General features: G+C 35.7%; 1 protein-coding gene across 1 annotated transcript in view; it reads right to left on the bottom strand.

Moving 5' to 3' along the window:
• Nucleotides 1-20138, bottom strand: part of LOC149775407 (uncharacterized) — a 65900-nt gene that overhangs the window by 31746 nt on the left and 14016 nt on the right. Inside the window, exons 2-3 of the mRNA XM_089943351.1 lie at nucleotides 9968-10724; nucleotides 9233-9365 (exon numbers count right to left, since the gene is read on the bottom strand). Of these exons, the coding sequence (XP_089799477.1) occupies nucleotides 9233-9365; nucleotides 9968-10679 (845 nt within the window). The 5' untranslated portion in view covers nucleotides 10680-10724. The remainder of the gene's footprint in view (nucleotides 1-9232; nucleotides 9366-9967; nucleotides 10725-20138) is intronic.

Genomic DNA, 20138 nt, shown 5'->3' with positions numbered 1-20138 from the left:
GCTCTAACACACATCGACTAAAATAAATCTGACTTGACTTTTAGCACCAAATACCTACAGACTGGTTCTGTTCTGAATTAGAACAAAGAATCTGTGAGCAAAGATCAAAAGTTAGAAAACCAGTCTGTTCTCTCCTTAACTAAGCCAGACAGCTGCTATAAATAGAAACTGAGGTCAAAAGTTCAAAGTAGAAACCAGCATGTTTCTTGACGTAGGGCAACTGCTATAAATAGAACATAATACTGTTAGGAAAGTGCATGCAAGTCTTAGGATTAATGGGATGTTAATAAAAATGAGAAAACAAATAAACATTTTTTGGAGGGGGATATATCGAAAATGCGTAATCCAAATACAGTTATGCATAATGTGTAATTTGGTGAAAAAAAGCATAATGATTATGCCAAAAGCATGACGGTTGGCATGTATGAACTATGATATACCTCTAAATTACATTCATTACAGTATCAGAACTCATGACTATATCAACTATGATATGCCTCTAAATTACATTCATTAGTGTCAGAACTTGTGACTATATCAGACATTATATACCCCTTAATTATCTTCATTACAGAGTCAGAACTCATGACTCTATCAACTATACCTCTAAATTACCTCCATTACAGTGTCCCAACTCATGACTAGATTAGAGATGATATTCATCTGAATTATCTTCATTACAATGTCAGAACTCGTGACTATATCACACATTATATACCTCTAAATCACCTTCATAACAGTATCAGAAGTCATGACTATATCACACATGATATTCATCTGAATTATCTTCATTACAATGTCAGAACCCATGACAATATCAAACATGATATTCATCTGAATTATTTTCATTACAATGTCAGAACCCATGACTATATCACACATGATATTCATCGGAATTATCTTCTTTACAATGTCAGAACTCATGAGAATATCAACCAAGATATTCCTTTAAATTACCTTCACTAAATCAGTGTATTTTCAGTAGATGTTGTAATGAGTCTTCAAAAAAACCCCACTCAGCTGTTTGAACTCAATAGCAGTCAACACATTACTGTCACTTTAATTGCTACAAACAAGATTTAAAGACCCAACAAACAGTAATTATTCTGTGATAACAACAAATACAAACAGTAATTATTCTGTGATAACAACAAATACAAACAGTAATTATTCTGTGATAACAACAAATATAAATGAACTCAGAGTATATTGTTCTATTTATAAAATCAGCACCATTTTATCTCTGAAAAAGGGGGCAGGTGACTCTTTTTTGTAAAAAAAAATTCCTGTCACCTCTTTGCAACAAGAATAGTTATAATAAACTGTCGATCCCCATGTTCCATACTGTCAAGTAAAAACAACGTCCTGTCTTTAAAAGTCAAATATGGAGGTTTCTCACTGAACTTATGTTGGAATCTTTAATGCCTGAAAACCACATATTTTTTTTATTATCCTCTTCTACAGCATCATTTTCAAGTCATTGGCAATCAAAAGTACGAAGTAAATATGTTTATATTCTGCATTTCTGTTCCCTATGAAAGAGATAACTTATATTTTCTAATATTGTCTCTCTTTCTCCTCTCTCTTTCTCATCTTTGTCCCTTTGACTGCCAAAATGATGTTTGGAAGGATGAGCAGCAGGGTCAAATTGGAAAGCTCATCAGAATACTTCCTGGTCTATGAACAGTATGGCCTACTTCATAATAATTCCTGGTCTATGAACAGTATGGCCTACTTCATAATAATTCCTGGTTTATGAACAGTATGGCCTACTTCATAATAGTTCCTGGTCTATGAACAGTATGGCCTACTTCATAATAGTTCCTGGTCTATGAACAGTATGGCCTACTTCATAATAATTCCTGGTCTATGAACAGTATGGCCTACATCATAATAATTCCTGGTCTATGAACAGTATGGCCTACTTCATAATAATTCCTCGTCTGTGAACAGCATGGCCTACTTCATAATAATTCCTCGTCTGTGAACAGTATGGCCTACTTCATAATAATTCCTGGTCTATGAACAGTATGGCCTACTTCATAATAATTCCTGGTCTATGAACAGTATGGCCTACTTCATAATAATTCCTGGTCTATGAACAGTATGGCCTACTTCATAATAATTTCTGGTCTATGAACAGTATGGCCTACTTCATAATAATTCCTGGTCTATGAACAGTATGGCCTACTTCATAATAATTCCTGGTCTGTGAACAGTATGGCCTACTTCATAATAATTCCTGGTCTATGAACAGTATGGCCTACTTCATAATAATTCCTGGTCTATGAACAGTATGGCCTACTTCATAATAATTCCTGGTCTATGAACAGTATGGCCTACTTCATAATAATTCCTGGTCTATGAACAGTATGGCCTACTTCATAATAATTCCTGATCTATGAACAGTATGGCCTACTTCATAATAATTCCTGGTCTATGAACAGTATGGCCTACTTCATAATAATTCCTCGTCTGTGAACAGTATGGCCTACTTCATAATAATTCCTGGTCTATGAACAGTATGGCTTACTTCATAATAATTCCCGGTCTATGAACAGTATGGCCTACTTCATAATTATTCCAGGTTTATGAACAGTATGGCCTACTTCATAATTCCTGGTCTATGAACAGTAGAGCCTACACAGACAGCTCTTCATAAAACTTTCTGGTCTATAAGCAATATAGCCTATTTAGAAAGCTCTTCATAATACTATTTTATGTGCAGTAAGACCTACTTGAAAAGCTCTTCATAACACTTCCTGATCTATGGACAGTAAGGCCTACTTGAAAAGCTCTTCATAATACTTCCTGATCTATGGACAGTAAGGCCTACTTGGAAAGCTCTTCATAATACTTCCTGATCTATATGCAGTAAGGCCTACTTGGAAAGCTCTTCATAATACTTTCTGATCTATGGACAGTAAGGCCTACAAGAAAAGCTGTTCAAATACTTTCTGGTATACCTCCTGATCTATATGCAGTAAGGCCTACTTGGAAAGCTCTGCATAATATCTCCTGATCTATATGCAGTAAGGCCTACTTGAAAAAGCTCTTCATAATACTTCCTGGTCAAAGGACACTAAGACCTACACAGAAAGCTCTTCCAATACTTTCTGGTATACGGACAGTAAGGCCTATTTGAAAAGTTCTTCATAATACTTCCTGGTCTATGGACAGTAAGGCCTACTTGGAAAGCTCACCATAATACTTCCTGGTCAATAAGCAGTAATGCCTGCTTGAAAAGCTCTTCTGAATAATTCCTGGTTTGACACAATGTAATCAGTAGACCATTATTTTCTGCAGCTTTGTTCATTTAAAAATTTTAAAAAATAAAACAATAATACCCTCTTCTGTATTGAATTATACTTTGTGACCATACACATTAGTGGCTGGCCCACGTATTTTAGAATGATGTCATATACAACAGCAAATGGCAACCAACTATGTTATCTCCTGCAATCCAAAATAAAGCTTCTCCAATACCCGTCTAGAGTTCACAACCAATGACCCACTATGAAGAAATTATTGTACAAAAAGTAAAATCATAAGTGATGCCAACTTACAGACCTAATTAAAACACAATCTGTGCAAAGTTGGCAGCTAAACCTTCAAACTGATGTGCAGAAATAAGGTGACTGCGACTCCATTCAAATCTTAGTTATGGAACATTAAGGTTCAAGGACTTTAAAGTTTTGAGCTCAAATACTTTTGAAAAATGATACCTGGATCATTTGTTCCTAAAGAATATGTACACATTTATCTTCCAAAGGCTTTTTCCAGGTTAAGTGTGACCAACTTATAGACCTAATTAGTACATTCTGTGCAAATCTGGCAGCTAAACCTTCAAACTGATGTGCAGAAAAGAATCAAGGTGACTGACTCCATTCAGATCAAATTAATGGAACATTAAGATTCAAACACTTTGAGTTTTGTGCTCAAAACATTTTGAGTAAATGGTTCATGGACAATTTGTTCCTAAAGAATACATACAAATTTATCTTCCAAAGGCATTTTCCAGGTTTGGTGTGTGATTTGTATTATTAATGTAGCTTTAACAATATTTCAGTCATATCACTACGATATCTGCATTGTGGCAGTTTATAGTGATGTCTAGCACTGGGGCATCATGCCTCAGACATGTAGCATGATGTCCCACTAAGTCACATTATCCCGATACCAGGCCAACCAGTCCTAACACTCACCTCTTAATGCTGAGTGCCAAGTGAGGCAGCTGTTTTCCAGGTTTGGCATTAAAAAAAAATTTAATGTTGCTATAATATGGAGTACTGTTACAACTCTATGGTCTTAAACAAAGGAACAGAAAAAACAAAACCAATAACTTTAGAAAAATTCAAAAACTTTTCTTAAGTTCCACAGAGGAATTTAGAGTATTTTGAATTAAATCCCATATAATACTAACAGTTCTAACACAAGACCAAAAGTATATTCTTCTGAAAGAATTCCAGGTCTTGAATCAGCTGATGTACCAATAGGCTTGAATACCCTGATGTACCACTAGTCCTGATGTATCACAATGATATAACCCAGAATGTTTCTGAATGAATTCACAATTTTTAATTCCAATAAATAATTTAAATAAATAATTCCTCTCAAATTATATATGAACACAACTAAAAGTGAGCCCATAAAGACTGATATTACATGAAGAATGAATAACTATTAACTTCATCTTCCTTATCTATAGACTTATGGTGCAACAAAATGCCTTGGACTTTGGACATTTCCATCAAGTTTGTAAACAAGGTCAGGTCTGTTTCCTTAAGTTTTAGCAAACAACCTGACAAAATCAGGTAGACAAAGTTTTTCCAAGGGAAAAATCAACATCCTGAACTCAAAGCCAAGTAAACAAGTTGTTTACAAATGATAATGGGGCTCCGAGTGGCAGAGTGGTCTAAAGCGCTCTCCATTACGGATCACTGCCATCTCACCTCTGTTTGCATGGGTTCGAGTCTCGGATTCGGCTAATGTGGGCATGTGAGAAAGCTTGCCAGTAGCTTCTCATGGGTTGGTGGTTCTTTCTGAGGTTTTCCCAGGTTTTTAGTCCACCATTAATACTGGCTGCCATGTATAGTCTATCATGTGCTGAAAAATGGCATTAAACCCTACAACAACAACAAATGATCATTATTTTAAAGTATTATCTGAAATAATGGACAAAAGTTAGCTATATAATATGTTGTTTACAAATGACCCTTACATTCTACAATCATGGAAGAAAAGATAAAATATACATAACAGTACTGTCTATACTCGTTTACAAGTTGGGTCCAACTGCAAACAACATAGACACTGCATAATGTACCAACAGATCTGGGTCTATGTTGCTTGTTCTATGGAACAACCCTAACAAACTGCATAATCCAAGATCTACCAGGGCATCGTGTGATGACCAATAAATGTATAAGTAGTTTGCAGTTGGACCTGACTCGTGACAATGAGTACGTATGTATGGTAAATATGGTACAGTCAATAGGTCAAACACTGCATATGCTATGAAAAGTTCTTATAAACTAACCAATGACTCTGATGAGCTATATTACAGATTTATAGACTTGCTCAACTTTAAAAATTAACAAAGTGGTTTATTTTTTGTAAAATACACAAAATAAAATGAAACCAACATAAACAAGCATAATAAATAAATGAAAACTGTTAGCCTCATTTCTGCTTACAGAAAGGAAGTCAGCCCTGAAGATATATATGGGATAAGCATATGGATACAGTCTCATGCTCTGTTGCATTTTAGAATTCTATAATAGAAGTAGTCTCAAAATGTGATCAAACCTGAACTAAGTGTAAGAATGTAAATTTCTGTCGATCTATGAAGAGCACATTAATTAGATTTATGGGGACAGGTGCTTGTTAAATCGCTATACTGCAATGATTTCTAATGTCTTTATCAGGAGAGGAAGTGATTCTTAATTAAGCCTTCATTTATTTAACCATCAGACAGACTAGAAAAGGGAAGGTTATCTTCAATTTTGTATCGGAACTGTCAGAGTTGAGTTTTAACAGAATCAGTTGTTTGGAAATCTGGAATTCAGGCTGACCACAATTTTGGTGCCAAGTAATAAAAGGCAGGAAATATATTTAATCCTCATTGGTTACACTAAATAAAGGGCATGGTTCCCACACGAAACTGCTTGGGTTTTATGTGCCCCCATTGCCCAAAATTTAGTCTACATTTTCCTGCAAGAGGAAAAATACAGGAGACTCCGAGATTGAATTTGGAAGAAAATTCTCTTGTAAAACATTTGTCAAAAGGTCTGGATGTCTGGAAAGTCAACAAACAGAATTCTGGCAGTAGAAGCGAATAAAGCTTAAAAGCACATGGTATTTGCATTAATCTCATGTAATTCGTCGATAACAATATAATGATTTGCTTGAATTTAATTGTTTATATTTGCATGAATTTATTTGTTTAAATTCGTATAAAAATTTTCTTCATACGAGTATAACTGTTGAGTTCATCTAACTGAATTTGTACAATGATCTTCTTTATACAATTTCATGAATTGTTTGAATTTGTTCATCTCGATTCTTATAGGAATCTAAGAATTTCATGCATTACTTTAGTTGATACAAGTTATGAGAATCCATTTGAATTCACTGATCTTAGATGATTTCATGTATGCTAAAGACTTGAATGTGTGTATTTTCTTAAAATATGTTAGTTAAGGCATGTAATGAATTTCATTCATTCATTTGTGTAAGTGAAACGAGAACAGAACTGTTATGACTCGTGTGATTTAATGGGAATCAGGATGAATAGCCGTTAGGAAGTACATTAATCTTATGAAACTAGGTTTGTTTACGGCCTGCCATGTTTAGCTTAACCAGACAGCCTTTGGTATCTGTTTGAATTCCGATAAAACGTTATATGACATGACAAGAGGGGAGTAAAGATCTATTCCCAGTAGGACAACTGACAGAAGATTTAGGTTGCTTCTCTGCTTATTTTGAAAGGGGAAAGAGCTCCAGTGATATATCCACGTACCTACTGATCCAAGTATCTACGTAATTACGTATCGACCTACCCACACAAAGTTTGAGGGCCGAAAAGAGGCAAGACAGTAGGGAGGTTAAAGAAGGGAAAGAGCGAAAGGACCTAGAGGAACAACCACAGTGAAGTTGGAGTGGACTGGAAATCAGCAGGTTTTGATGTTGTACAAGGCAATGACTTTGATTGTTCACTCAATTCTATGATGAACCAATTCTATCATTTAAAACAGATCGGCTATTTATATAAATATATTTGTTTGAAATTCAGTGAAAGATTTATTTAAAAGAGAAGTGTATCTTCCTAATGTAACGTATTATCACAGTTGTTTATGTAATTGATTAAAGTGTTGTATTTCATGTATGGGGGCTCGTGTCATTCTGTTCAGATCTCTATTTATTCCACCTATAAGTTTCACACTTTATATTAATATTTACTCGATCCGGGCAAAAACACCAAGGGCAATCATCTCCTAGATAACGAGAACCAAATAAAGTGGACACCTTGTAAGATGGTACAATCTGCCATTCAACCTCACCAACACCACCAACTAGTGGCACCTCTACACTAAGCTTTAAACAAAAATACCATGAATGGCACATTACACACCCACTAAGTCTTTAATAGTTCTCAAAGTATTTGGTCAAGGTATGCAGTCTTGGAATAAACTTAATGTGGTGAAACCATCATTTTCTTTCCAGACTTACCATGATAGTGACCTCTGATCTTCAGATCACAAAATCTACATGCAAGTAGTTCAAATATTTTAAAATCAAAGACCAAACTCCAGATTAAGAGTAATCTGCAAAACACTATTCCTTAGAACCACCATAAAACTGACCATGACCCTTTGATACCAAAATAATTGGGCCTCTTCCATGCTTTAAATGGAAGCCATCCACAAGCTGGTCAAGGCATGTGGTCTGGTTACTATGCAAAAAACATTCAACTCCCTTTAATCAGTGACCTTGGCATTGTGTGTGCATGTGATTTGGATTTTTAATGTAGCTATAACAATTTTCCAGTCATATCGCTACAACACGCCAAACAGTCCTAACACTAAACCTCTTAATGCTGAGCACAAAGCAAGGCAGCTGCTAGTACCATTTTTCTAAGTCTTTCGTATGACTCGTCCTGGATTCGAACCCATGAACTCCCACATCCAAGTCAGATGCCCTAGACTCATAATTGTGTTGAAAAACTGTAAGGATTAAACACAACCTGTCCTCCTAACACCAAATTTCATTCACATCCAGTACATATTTCAAACGTTACTAAGTGGAAATGAAATTGAAGGGTAAGTTCTAAGTCAAGCGAAGGCAATCATTCTGTAAAAGTTTTCCAGAAAACTATGAAAATCAAACTAGATCTTGGTCTTCTTAATGTAAAGACAAAAAGGAATCTGAAAGGCAAAGTGCAAAAAGGGGCAATAACTATCACAGATGCTGCAGGAAAACTGAGAATCAAACTTGATCTAGGTCTTGTTAATGTAAAGCAAAATAAAATCTTGGATTTCATTCATTTTTTAAAATGTTATTAACAGAAACAAACTTGAAGGGCAAAGTTCTATATCAAACTGGAGCAAAACTTCATAAAATGCTGTCAAGAAACAGTGAGAATCTAACATGGCCACAGCCTCCTTGATCAAAAGCCTTGTACCAAATTTGACTTCAGTCCATTAAGTCCTTCAAAATTTATAGAGAGGGAGAAGAAAAAAAAACTGAAGAGCAAATTTCCAAGATGAACAAGGGTCATAATTCCAAAACTTTGCTAGAAACAGACAAAATCAAACTTGGCCCTGGTCTTCCTAATGCAAAGCCTCAAAACACACAATTAATACACATATTTCTATTTTTTAATTAAAAATAATGCTGTTACTGACTTCTTTTGCTTCTGATCAAATGAAAAAGGTAAATAAAGTGCCTTAGAAAACATTTACATTAAGTATGCTCTAATCATGTGATTATTTTTTATTAAAAAATCATTTTTCATGATTCTGCAATACTGACATTTCCATGGGTACTTAGTAAAATTGTGGCTATACTGCTCAGAAATAAGGGTCACATGTTTTTAGTAATTAAAAGATCACTAAATACTTAGTAACCCCAAAATAAAAAATGAATTTACATCACTACAAAGAACAAATCTGCTGAAGGGAAGTATGAAAAGGGGAGGGATGTCTAGTCGTTGATTTTAACAGTTAATTACCTATAGGCACTGTCATCCATAAATTTGGCTCTGTCGATTTTGCGGCAATCTGTAAACCTGAAGTTGATTTCTTCTATTCTCTCTGCCCAGGTGTGAAGATTACCTGTTCCAAACAGTGCTAGCCCCCCTCCCCCTGAAATAAACATGCATAAAAAGACTGTTTAAGAGATCTGATGATATGGTAACAGTAATCTACTGGATGACAAATAACATAGAACTAGTGAGGAAGTAAAAAAATATTCATATGCAGGCATTTCTTCTCATCATTAAAAATATCATTATTCTCCCATGGTAAGACTATGGATGATATTAGGCCTAAGGAAATCTAGACAAATATTTCTGGACAAAAGTGATGACTCCACCCATTATAACATTATAATTCACAAAATGTAACAGGTTATACTCAGGTTTAATTGAAGTATATTAACATTTTCGGGGTTGGGGTTTATTTTCTTAATATAGGAGGGGTTTAATACAGAAATAAAGGTAGGGTTTAATTTAATACACAATTTTCACCCATCTTGCTGATTTGTAATCATGATTTTTTAACAAATTAACATTAATCCTGCAACCATTGGTCCTATAATAGACACTACATAATAAATCACTAGTACAAGGGAAGGTGTAAACCTTTTATTATATATATATATATATATATATATATATATATATATATATATATATATATATATATATATATATATTAATTGGAAAGAACTACTATTATGTACATACCAAGGGCTGTATGTCCTTTTGTGTAATGCAAAATATCACCATGTGCTTTGGGAGGTTCTTTGTCTGATGGAGGGTTGTACCTGGTAAAGGACATGAAGCAATACCATTTACAGTTTTCCTTTTCTGAAAATGTTGATGATGTCACTAATTCTCGTGCAAAATATGCCCACAACTCACTTCCTGTCATGCTCTGAGCTTTCTTTAAGGTCAATCTACTTCGAAAAATGTGACAAATAGGCTCATAATTGGAATCTGTGTCAAGCTGGAATGTCAGTCGACCAAATCCATGTTCTTTCATTTTTTCTGCTGTGAATGTTTGAATAAGCATGGCACCAAGTCGAATTCGCTCCAAAGCGCTGTCTGGGGAGCAATCTTCATCTTCTGGTCCCTGAAAATACCCATCGTCATCTGAACACAAGATGTAAACAGGGCGAACAAAGTACTGGAAATGTGTAAACTTGAATATGAGCCTGAGCTGGAGTAAATCATTTTCAAACTGGATATTAATCAGGTTGTCACCCGGAATCAATTTGACAAGCACTTTAAATGCTCCTTCCACCACAGGCCATTTAATCTTTGGCCCCTGACTGCTTGCATTCCAAACATCCACTTCACCATCTTCAGTCATCGAGTCTATGTCACCAATGAGGAGAGGCAGATGTAGAGGCAATTTTTCTCCATTGACAACATTGTAGACACTGATCCTCATCATATAACCGTCCTCTTGTCTACTGTCCCATCATAATTTGCTCCATACCTAAAAAAATACATATTTTCTTAATACCAAGATAATCTTTCTCAAAATTATTTTAACGCCAAGATAATCTTTCATAAAATTATTATTTTAATGCCAAGATAATCCCACTCAAAATTATTATTTTAACGCCAAGATAATTTTTTTTAAAATTATTATTTTAACGCATTATCCTGACACCAGACCAACCAGTCCTAACACTAACCTCTTAATGCTGAACGCCAACTGAGGCAGCTGCTAGTACCATTTTTATAAGTCTTTGGTATGAATCAGCCAGTATATGCAAAAGTACTGATTCAGCTGTTCAGTTAAAACGTTATCCGATCTGAATGTTTAGTTAAAAAGTATTCTGATTTGAATGTTCAGTTTTTCATTTTACCTCAGGTCAGAATTAAATTACCTAGTAATTTTAATTAGCTAATGTGTTAGCAATGATTTGTGTGCATCAACACCAAAATGTCTCTAATGGTTGGGCTAAGCCCATGTTTACTTTGTGCTTCTGTTCAGCTGTTTTTGGACAATGTAAGTAAAGTGTCCTATCTGAAAATAAAACATATCAGCCAGTCTGGTCTGAGAACTGAACCAGGTATTCCAGTGTAGGAGACCACCAAGCTAACCAGTCACAAAGGGGTATGATCACAACTGGTGGCCCAAGTGGTTAGAGAGTCTGCCTCAGATGTGAGAGGCTGCGCCTTGCGGGATCGAACACCAGCTGAGTCAAATCCAAGACTGATAAAAATGGTACTATCAACTGCCTCACTTGGCACTCAGCATTAAGAGGATAGTGTTAGGACTGGTACTTGTTAAATGTTTTCTTAATATAAACTGGATTCATTTTAAGCAATGCCCTTGTACCAATGACTCTTATTTGCATTTTTGTTTGGCTGGTTGATTGATTGTGGATTTTGCAGCACATTGGCACTGTAAGGCTATATGGTGCCACAAAAAAGGTTAAATGAAAAAAAGCTATCATCAAAAAGGTTTATTACCAACCAGCCACAAAAGTTCATAAAACCCAAAAAACAACAATGATATATTCCAAGAAGCCAGCCAGTCACTAAATAAGCTTTTTTTTTTAAATACCAGGTTTAAAATCAATGTATTGTGTCTTAAAATTTATGACTGGTAACCAACAGCATATTTTGAGAGGTATACAGCTCTGTATGTCTGATGAGAATATTGGTCAATAAAGGGCTTTCCAACTCCCTATTGTGTAGCAACTGCAGTACTGATAGTAAATCAGAGAAGATGAGTTTAAAATATACGTGGTTTTGATATATTTCAGGGAAAATTTCATATCTGGTGCCAGATAATTCCCTCTGTGGCGTCTGAAGGGTGCACATACAAATTACAAGAAAATAAAGATAAAAGATAGTTACGGTTAATTTGAGACCAACTGATTTGAGTGCATCCTAAGCTTACTGAAGAGCGGGTGGCCATTTTCAAAGTGATGTAAGACAATCAGTGTCACTGGCTGAAACAAATTCAATTAGCATAGACACCAATTGAGAACATGGTTGATCATCAGACAGAATATGACATCTTCAGCAAATTAAAGCTGCATTAATTTGCAAAGCAGGGTACAGGAAGGAAAAAATATAAACTCAAATATCCTAAATCAATTTTAGTGGGAAATGAAGGTGGACGCAAGAAGAATTCAAATCCCATTATAGAGCACCAATGACAGGGGAAACTGATAATGATCACAGAGTTGTGGATTTATTAATATCTTCATTAAATATTCACGTTCATACATAATAAATTTGGAATCAGTTATTGTAACATCGGAGAAGAGCACTGTTGGTTACAATTTCCCTGTCATTCAAATTTACCCTGAAGAGTGGACAAAGTTATTTTAGCTGACATGGAAACTAGAAAACTGTGTTGTAGTTGGACTCTAGAACCACTGATTTAAGGCATATCATGCAGGAAATTGAATATTTTACTGCAGAAATCAATAATCCAAGATGCAAGTTTGAATTTCTTGAATAAACAAGAAAACAAGAATGGGTTTTTGTTTCCCAAGTCTTTTTTAAATAACCCTATGTTTTCACCTAGCAGTGTTATTCAGACTCTTTAATGAACACTGCATAGTGGTGCATATCAAATATGTTTGAAAGCCAACAATCATTCATAAATTTATGTTGGGAAACCAAAGCTGGTAGCCATTAGGTGACATAACCCCTGCAAATGATGCTGTGGAATGCTGGAAAATAAATTCTTTTATGCACATGATGCCAAATTTAATTGTAATTGGTTAACCCTTGCTAAAGCTAAGTCGAGGAAATCCATGTTCCAAGGACAACATAATCTGGAACCACAATTTCCCTCAATCATTAAAAAAATACCAGTAATCAAAATCATGCAATATCTTATCAAACTGAACGTTAATGCCAAATCTATAATCCAACTAATCTTGGTAAAAATACACGGTGGAAACTAAATTTTAGGACACTGCTGATGGACAGACAACTAGACAGACAACTAACAACATACAATAGGCACAAGGCCATACCATAACCTTGCACAGTCCCTTAGGAAGGTGAGTTAAAACTATAATTATGTCAATACAATGTGCATGTCCCCACAAACATGATGCAATCGAATGAAAAGTTTGAAACCAAACAAGGGCCATAACTCCATAAATTTTTCCTAATGTGAAGATGTGTGATTAATTTGGTTTAATCCATGGAGGGAGTACTTAAGAAATTATTCAGTAAAACAAATTTGGAACAGATGCAATGTGACATGACAGATGAACAAGATAGGCATAGGTACAACAAAATAGGTGTCAATAGGTACAACAAAATAGGTGTCAATAGGTACAACAATATAGGTGTCAATAGGTACAACAATATAGGTGTCAATAGATACAACAAAAAAGGTGGGAAAATGCTAAATGCTATAGATAGCTCTTGAAGATAGTAATGGTAGTGGCTCATATCAGATGATTAACTGTCATTATTAACTGAAGCATGAACTGTAGTGTTAGACAATGAATCATATACTACATATATCGTATATACTCACTTATAAGTCAATTCAAACTACAAACAAAAAAGTCCAACTACAATGTCGACCCTGACCTGCCATTGCATAATGCATCAGAGATCAGGGTCTGTGTTGTTTGTGTGTGTGGACACTTGCTACATAAAGGCATGTGCTGTCATTTGAGCCTTTTAAAGGCTGATAGTTCATGAATGAGGACCTTTCCTTAATTGATTGTGTGTGTGTGTGTGTGTGTGTGTGTGTGTGTGTGTGTGTGTGTGATTGAGATGTTTAATGTAGCTTTATCAATATTAGTCATATTGCTACAACATGTGGCAGTACGTCCCACCCAGTCACATTATCCTGACACCAGGCCAACTAGTCCTAACAATAACCTCTTAATGCTGAGTGCCAAGTGAGGCAGCTGTTAGTACCATTTTTATATGCATTTGATATGACTCAGCTGGTGTTCGAACCCACAAGGCACAACCTCCCACATCCGAGGTAGACTCTCTAACCACTTGGGCCACCAGGGAAGTTGTATATGACTGGGTCATTATCTTAAAGTCTCAATATATAAATAAATCTATGACTGGTCATTACAGATTTAGCATACCTACATTTAATTAGGGCAGGTTAGCATGCATGTATGTGAGAGAAATCACAAACATTAGAGAACTGTATATCTACCTTGTACTGAATTTTTGTTGAAGAATAGATACTGGATATACTCGCTTATAACTTGAGTCAAACTGCAAATAACAAAGATCCTGATCTGCCATCGCATAATGCGCCTGCAGAACAGGGTCTATATTGCTTGTCCTACTGATTACTCCTAACAAACTGTGTCGACCAAGATCTGCCAACATATTATGCAATGGGTAAGGATTACCTGATGGTCATCTGAATCACATCAAGAAATAGCAACAACTCTACAAAGAACTTAAATTAAATCTGTTTAAATAATCCACTCTTATCTGAATGAGACTCCTGTGCAAGTTTCACTGACAAAGAGACACATCAATAATTTTTAAATATGTCCCATCAGCTGTTACTCCAAATTAATGATTTGTTGATATGGCCTAAGAATAACACGTAATCATCAATAATTTTATTTTAGTTGTCAGGACAGCAAGATAACCCAGAATATTTAAAAAGTACATGCAATCTGTTAAATATTTACTTTCTAGCAATTAACATGGCATATCAACAAATTGCAATGCTGCAAGGTTTACCTAAAATCAAACTGCATATATTCTAAAAACATTGAAAAACTTGTCATGCCCTCACTCTTGTTCCTCCACCAGATATAATGGCCACCATGTATATAACCCAAAACCAAAATGCATGCTTATGACAAGCTTGCTAAGGTTGTGCAAGCTAATCAGCGTGCTCACACAAGCTTGCGCAAACATGCAATAGGAATTTTTCAATGTCTGCAAGCTTGCAAAGTTTAAAATGCAAGCTTGCAAAAAGAAATTTTTTTAGTCTGCAAGCTTGCAAATTCTAAAATACTTGATGTAAGCTTGCGCAAGTTTGCAATAATCAGTCATGAAAGTTGAAAGTTGGCAGTTTTTCACGAGATCAGTACTTGCTAAAATGTTGAAGAATATATGTTGTGACTAGATCAATCTCAGTATAAAAAACTACAATGTCAAATTAAAAGATATTGTTGGTGTGTGTGTGTGTGATTTAGATTTTTAACGTAGCTTTAATAATTTTTCAGTCATATCGCTACGATGGCTGAAGTGTGACAGTTTATAGTGATGTCAAGCACTCGGGCAACATGCCGCAGACATCTAGCATGACGTCCCACCCAGTCACATTATCCTGACACCAGGCCGACCACTAACCTCTTAATGCTAAGCACCAAGCAAGGCAGCTGCCTGTACCATTTTTATAAGTATTTTGTATGTTATCGGTAATCTACTTTTTATTTATAGCATCTGATAATACACTTGAGTTACATAATATACATTTTCAGTGTTGCAAAATGCTAAGAACTTGAATTCCTTGTACTTACCTGATACAACATAAATAAAATATATTATTCCAATATTTCTCATGTTTAGATTAACTAAGGAAATTCTTTAAGTGATTGTACACTCAATTAGCTATGCAGTCATTTTGACAGGGAATGAAGACTGAATAAAGAATTCCATTTAGTAAAATCCTGTAAAATATATGGCAATTGCTGACTGCAAAATCATTTGCAGACTAACTTAATACAGCAAGATATCTGGTGTCAAGTACTTGTTAATGCTATTTACTGACAATGTATGCACTATCAAATATAGTGTAGTAGCGCCTTTCTGATGTCACTGCGCTATGGGGAATTAGTCACAAGCAAGAGGGTTTCTTCTTTTTCTACCTTTAATGATGTATGTTGCCCCTAGTTCTTCATGCTGACTCCCTGCACTATGTTTGACCTGGTTATTTAAACAATCCTAGCGGACTTCAGAGAAAACATTCCCTGAAGACCTATTCTAAACTAATATTCTGGTCTGATTGTGTTAGGTGCAGACCCTTTATCTAACTCTAATCTACATATCAAAATGCACAGAATCTAAATTTTGTAATCCAAAATAAAGCCATATATGTACTCTCCATACACACTCTTTTCCCACTGATGCTGTGTGTTAGAATTTATAAAAATATTATTTTGAATATGAAATTACTTGTAAACTTTATCCTTTTGAGCAAATTACTTCAAAATTAAACTAAAACTACTCAACTCTATTTTAAGCACCTTATACCTACTAAAAGAGATTCAAATTTCCCTTCAAATGGTCACTAATTTTAATGTTTAAGCATTATGGCAAACTTGCTATAATTGATTTTAATTAGCTTTACAAACACATCTTCCAACTGTTCTACTGACTCCTTTGTTTCAATTTCTCTGGACTGTAACTTGACACCATAGCATTTGAATAGCTGCTGGTAACCTAGTATTGACCCCAAATCTCTGCCTCTAAATCTAACTGTGACTGTAGAGTTACTCCTCTATCATAGACATACTGTTATTAAATTTATGTAGAGAATTTAGAAAATTTATACACAAATATATCTTTCCTTCTAAAACTAATATAAATACCATAGCACCTGAAATAACTAAATTTAGCCCTATAATATGTCCCTCCGGCCCAGCAAAATTTGGTCCCCAAATTTTTATAACATACTATTGTTTTTGTCAAATTATTGAATAAATTGGATTTAGACATGTATTTCATAATGTTTTATGTGGCATCAGTGTTCACACACACTTCCTTGCACACTACAAACCTACAAAATCTACTCCCTAAATAGAATTTACATTCCATAGTGCAGGGTATTAAGGTACAAAAATATTGCGATTTATTACAATCTTTTCAGTTAGAAACAGAAATAACTTTATAATCCCAAGAGGTCTTATGGATGCTAATTTTAGGTAAATATCTTGATACATGTATATGTAAAATAATTTCAAACACTTAATTATTAATCACACTAATAATTTATATATCATCTTTGTCTACAAAAAGTCACATGAACAACAGTTCCATAAATGTCTGACTTCTCACCAATCTACAGTACTTTGTATAATGTTCCATGAATGTCACTTCGCTTTGAATGTAATCTGCAGGTATCACAAGGATTTCAAGATTTTCTTGAACTGAATAAGAACTGGCACTAACATTGTGCCATAGACTGCTTTTAAAATTACAGTAGTTATTTGTTTGCAAAGAATAATCCATTTGGAATGTGCAACATAGCTGTCAATTGTCCAAGTGTGGGATTTATACATCTGTTCTGCTATACCATAGGAAGGAAGATGTGCAGGACAGATATGGAAGAAAAGGTTGATAGGAAAGTATAGCACAGCAAAACAAATATAATGAGTCCACCTTTAAGAACTAATTGATCAAGTCCCTTTGGAATCTTCACTTTGCATACTTTCTTCTCTTTCCTTTTTGTGTCTTTGTTACATGAAATTCCCGGAGCAAAAACTGCGGTAAAGCTTCTTCAGGTTCCCATGTAGTCTTGGGGAAGTCTTGCCATTTAACCCTATAAACACGCTTGCCACGATGCCGACTACAGGCTAGAATTTGATCAACAATACCCCATTCTTCTTTTGACTGCGCTGTTGTAGGTTCATCTGATGCCAAGTGCTTGGAAGATGAATCTGTTGTAGGTGCTGGAATATCAGTTGTCTTGTTGTGGACTGTTTTAATTGAGGGTTTGCTACCATATGTTTCAGTCTGTAAAGATGTTTGTGTGTCCTTTGGTGTTGTGGTCTCCTGATGTGTAGCTATTTGTGTAGTATGGTCCAAAAACTCGTTTCTGTTGTCAGGGCTGAAATATTGTTTTAGTCTGTTTGCATGGACCAATGATCTTTGTAGTTTGTGATTATCACAATCACGTAACTTGTATGTATGATTGGGCCCAATGTCACTGATATACCATGGTCCTGTCCATTTCTTGTGTAATTTAGATGATCTCCCTTTTGGTACTTTTGGATTGTGCATCCATACTTGTTGTCCTAGTTGGAAAGAGGGTTCTTGAGCATGCGTATCATAATATTCTTTATATTTTTGTTGAGAGTTCTGGATGTTGTCTTGGGCGACTTGTCTAGTTATTTCCATCAGTGTTTTTAGCTTTTGTAAATAGGTTGCTGTTGTGTCCTTTACTGACTTCTCTGTATTTGTAGGATCAGCAAGAGAAACATCTAGTGGAGCTCTCATTTCTCTCCCAAAGACTAATTCATATGGAGAGAATCCCGTTGAGTTGGTGCATGGTGTCTTGCGGTAAGCCATTAGGATTCCTGGTAACAAATCGACCCAGTTTTGTTGCGCTTTGTCAATATAGGTACGCATAGATTGGGCTAATGTTCTGTTGAATCTCTCACATGTAGAGTTGGTTTCTGGATGGTAGCTTGATGTATGGAAGCGTTTAATATTCATTTTCTTACAGAGTTCCGATATGATATGCGACAGGAAGTTCTGGCCACGGTCAGATACTAGAGCTGTAGGAGCTCCATAACGGCAAATTATTTCCTTGTACAACATATCAGCTATTTCAGTCGCTTCTTGCGATTGTAATGGAAATGCTTCCACAAACCTGCTGAAACTGTCCACACACAACAAGATATACTGGTATTTCTCTTTGTTTATTGTTAATGGACCAAGAATATCCATATGCCAGCGTTCAAATACTCCAACTGATGGCATAGGGTGTAGGGGTGCCTTTGTAGAGTGAGATGGCTGTTTGGCTTGTTGGCATTCCTCACAGGTTTTAACATAGTCTTTTATCTGTGCATACATTTTTGGCCAATAGTACCTTGACTGTATTGTTGCATAAGTTCTGTCAAAGCCTTGATGACCTCCTCCTGTTAAGGAATCATGACAGTTATGTAGAATTTCATGGCGTAATCCGGTAGGAATGGCTAACTGTTGTTTAATGCGGATTTCTTTAGGAAGTTTCTTTGCCCGTCTGTCCCATAAATGGTACAGAAGTCCATCAAGCATGGTGTATTGCTCACTTTCAGCCACTGTCCTTGCTGCTTTTGTTGAGTCACTAGGCAGTTGGCCTGTTTCTAGGTAGCACTTAATTGGGGCCAAGTCAGGACACAGGGACTGAGCCTGTTTGATTTCCTCCCCTCTGTTGGAAATGAAAGCTAATACTAGCTGCTTATCTGCTGTCTGGTCTACTATACTGTACACAGAGACTGGTTGAGATTGTACCCTGCTGGGGAAGCATGGAGGGTCACATTCCAAGGTCACCATTGAAGGTTCATTGTTGTTTATAAATAAAATACTCAAGTCAGTTTCATCTTCACTATAAGCAGTGTCATTGTTGTTTATTGCTTCTCTGTATGGAATCCTTGATAAAGAGTCTGCGTTGGTATGCTTGACACCACTTTTGTGAATGACTTCATAATTAAATCCCTGTAATAACATACTCCAGCGACCCAAGCGTCCTGTTGGATTTTTAATGTCCTTAAGGTATTTTAGGGCTGCGTGATCCGTGACCACAGTGAATTTCTGGTGTTCAAGAAAGTGTCTATAATACCGTACTCCTTCCACTAGGGCTAAACCTTCTCTATCAGATACACCCCATTTTGTTTCAAATATACGAAGTGCTCTGCCTCCGTAAGAAATTGGATGTTCCTTGCCCCGGTCGTCTTTTTGACTGAGAATGTAAGATATGGCTTGTCCCGAAGCATCTGTTGAGAGAATAAAAGGTTTGTCCATGTTTGGGTAAGCTAAGACAGGTGTTGAAGTCAGAGCTGTTTTCAGTTTGTTAAAAGCTGATTCGCATTTATCAGTCCACTGAAATTTTACATCCTTTTTGAGAAGATTGTTCAAGGGTGCACATATATTACTATAGTTTTTCACAAACCGTCTGTAGTAATTGCATAAACCCAGGAAACTTCTGAGATCTCGTGCATTT

This window comes from Sinohyriopsis cumingii, chromosome 19 (assembly GCF_028554795.1).
Source record: "Sinohyriopsis cumingii isolate HCF-2022 chromosome 19, ASM2855479v2, whole genome shotgun sequence".
Lineage (NCBI taxonomy): Eukaryota > Metazoa > Mollusca > Bivalvia > Unionida > Unionidae > Sinohyriopsis > Sinohyriopsis cumingii.
Note: the sequence above shows the minus strand (reverse complement) of the source record. Positions and strands in the feature narration are given on the sequence as shown.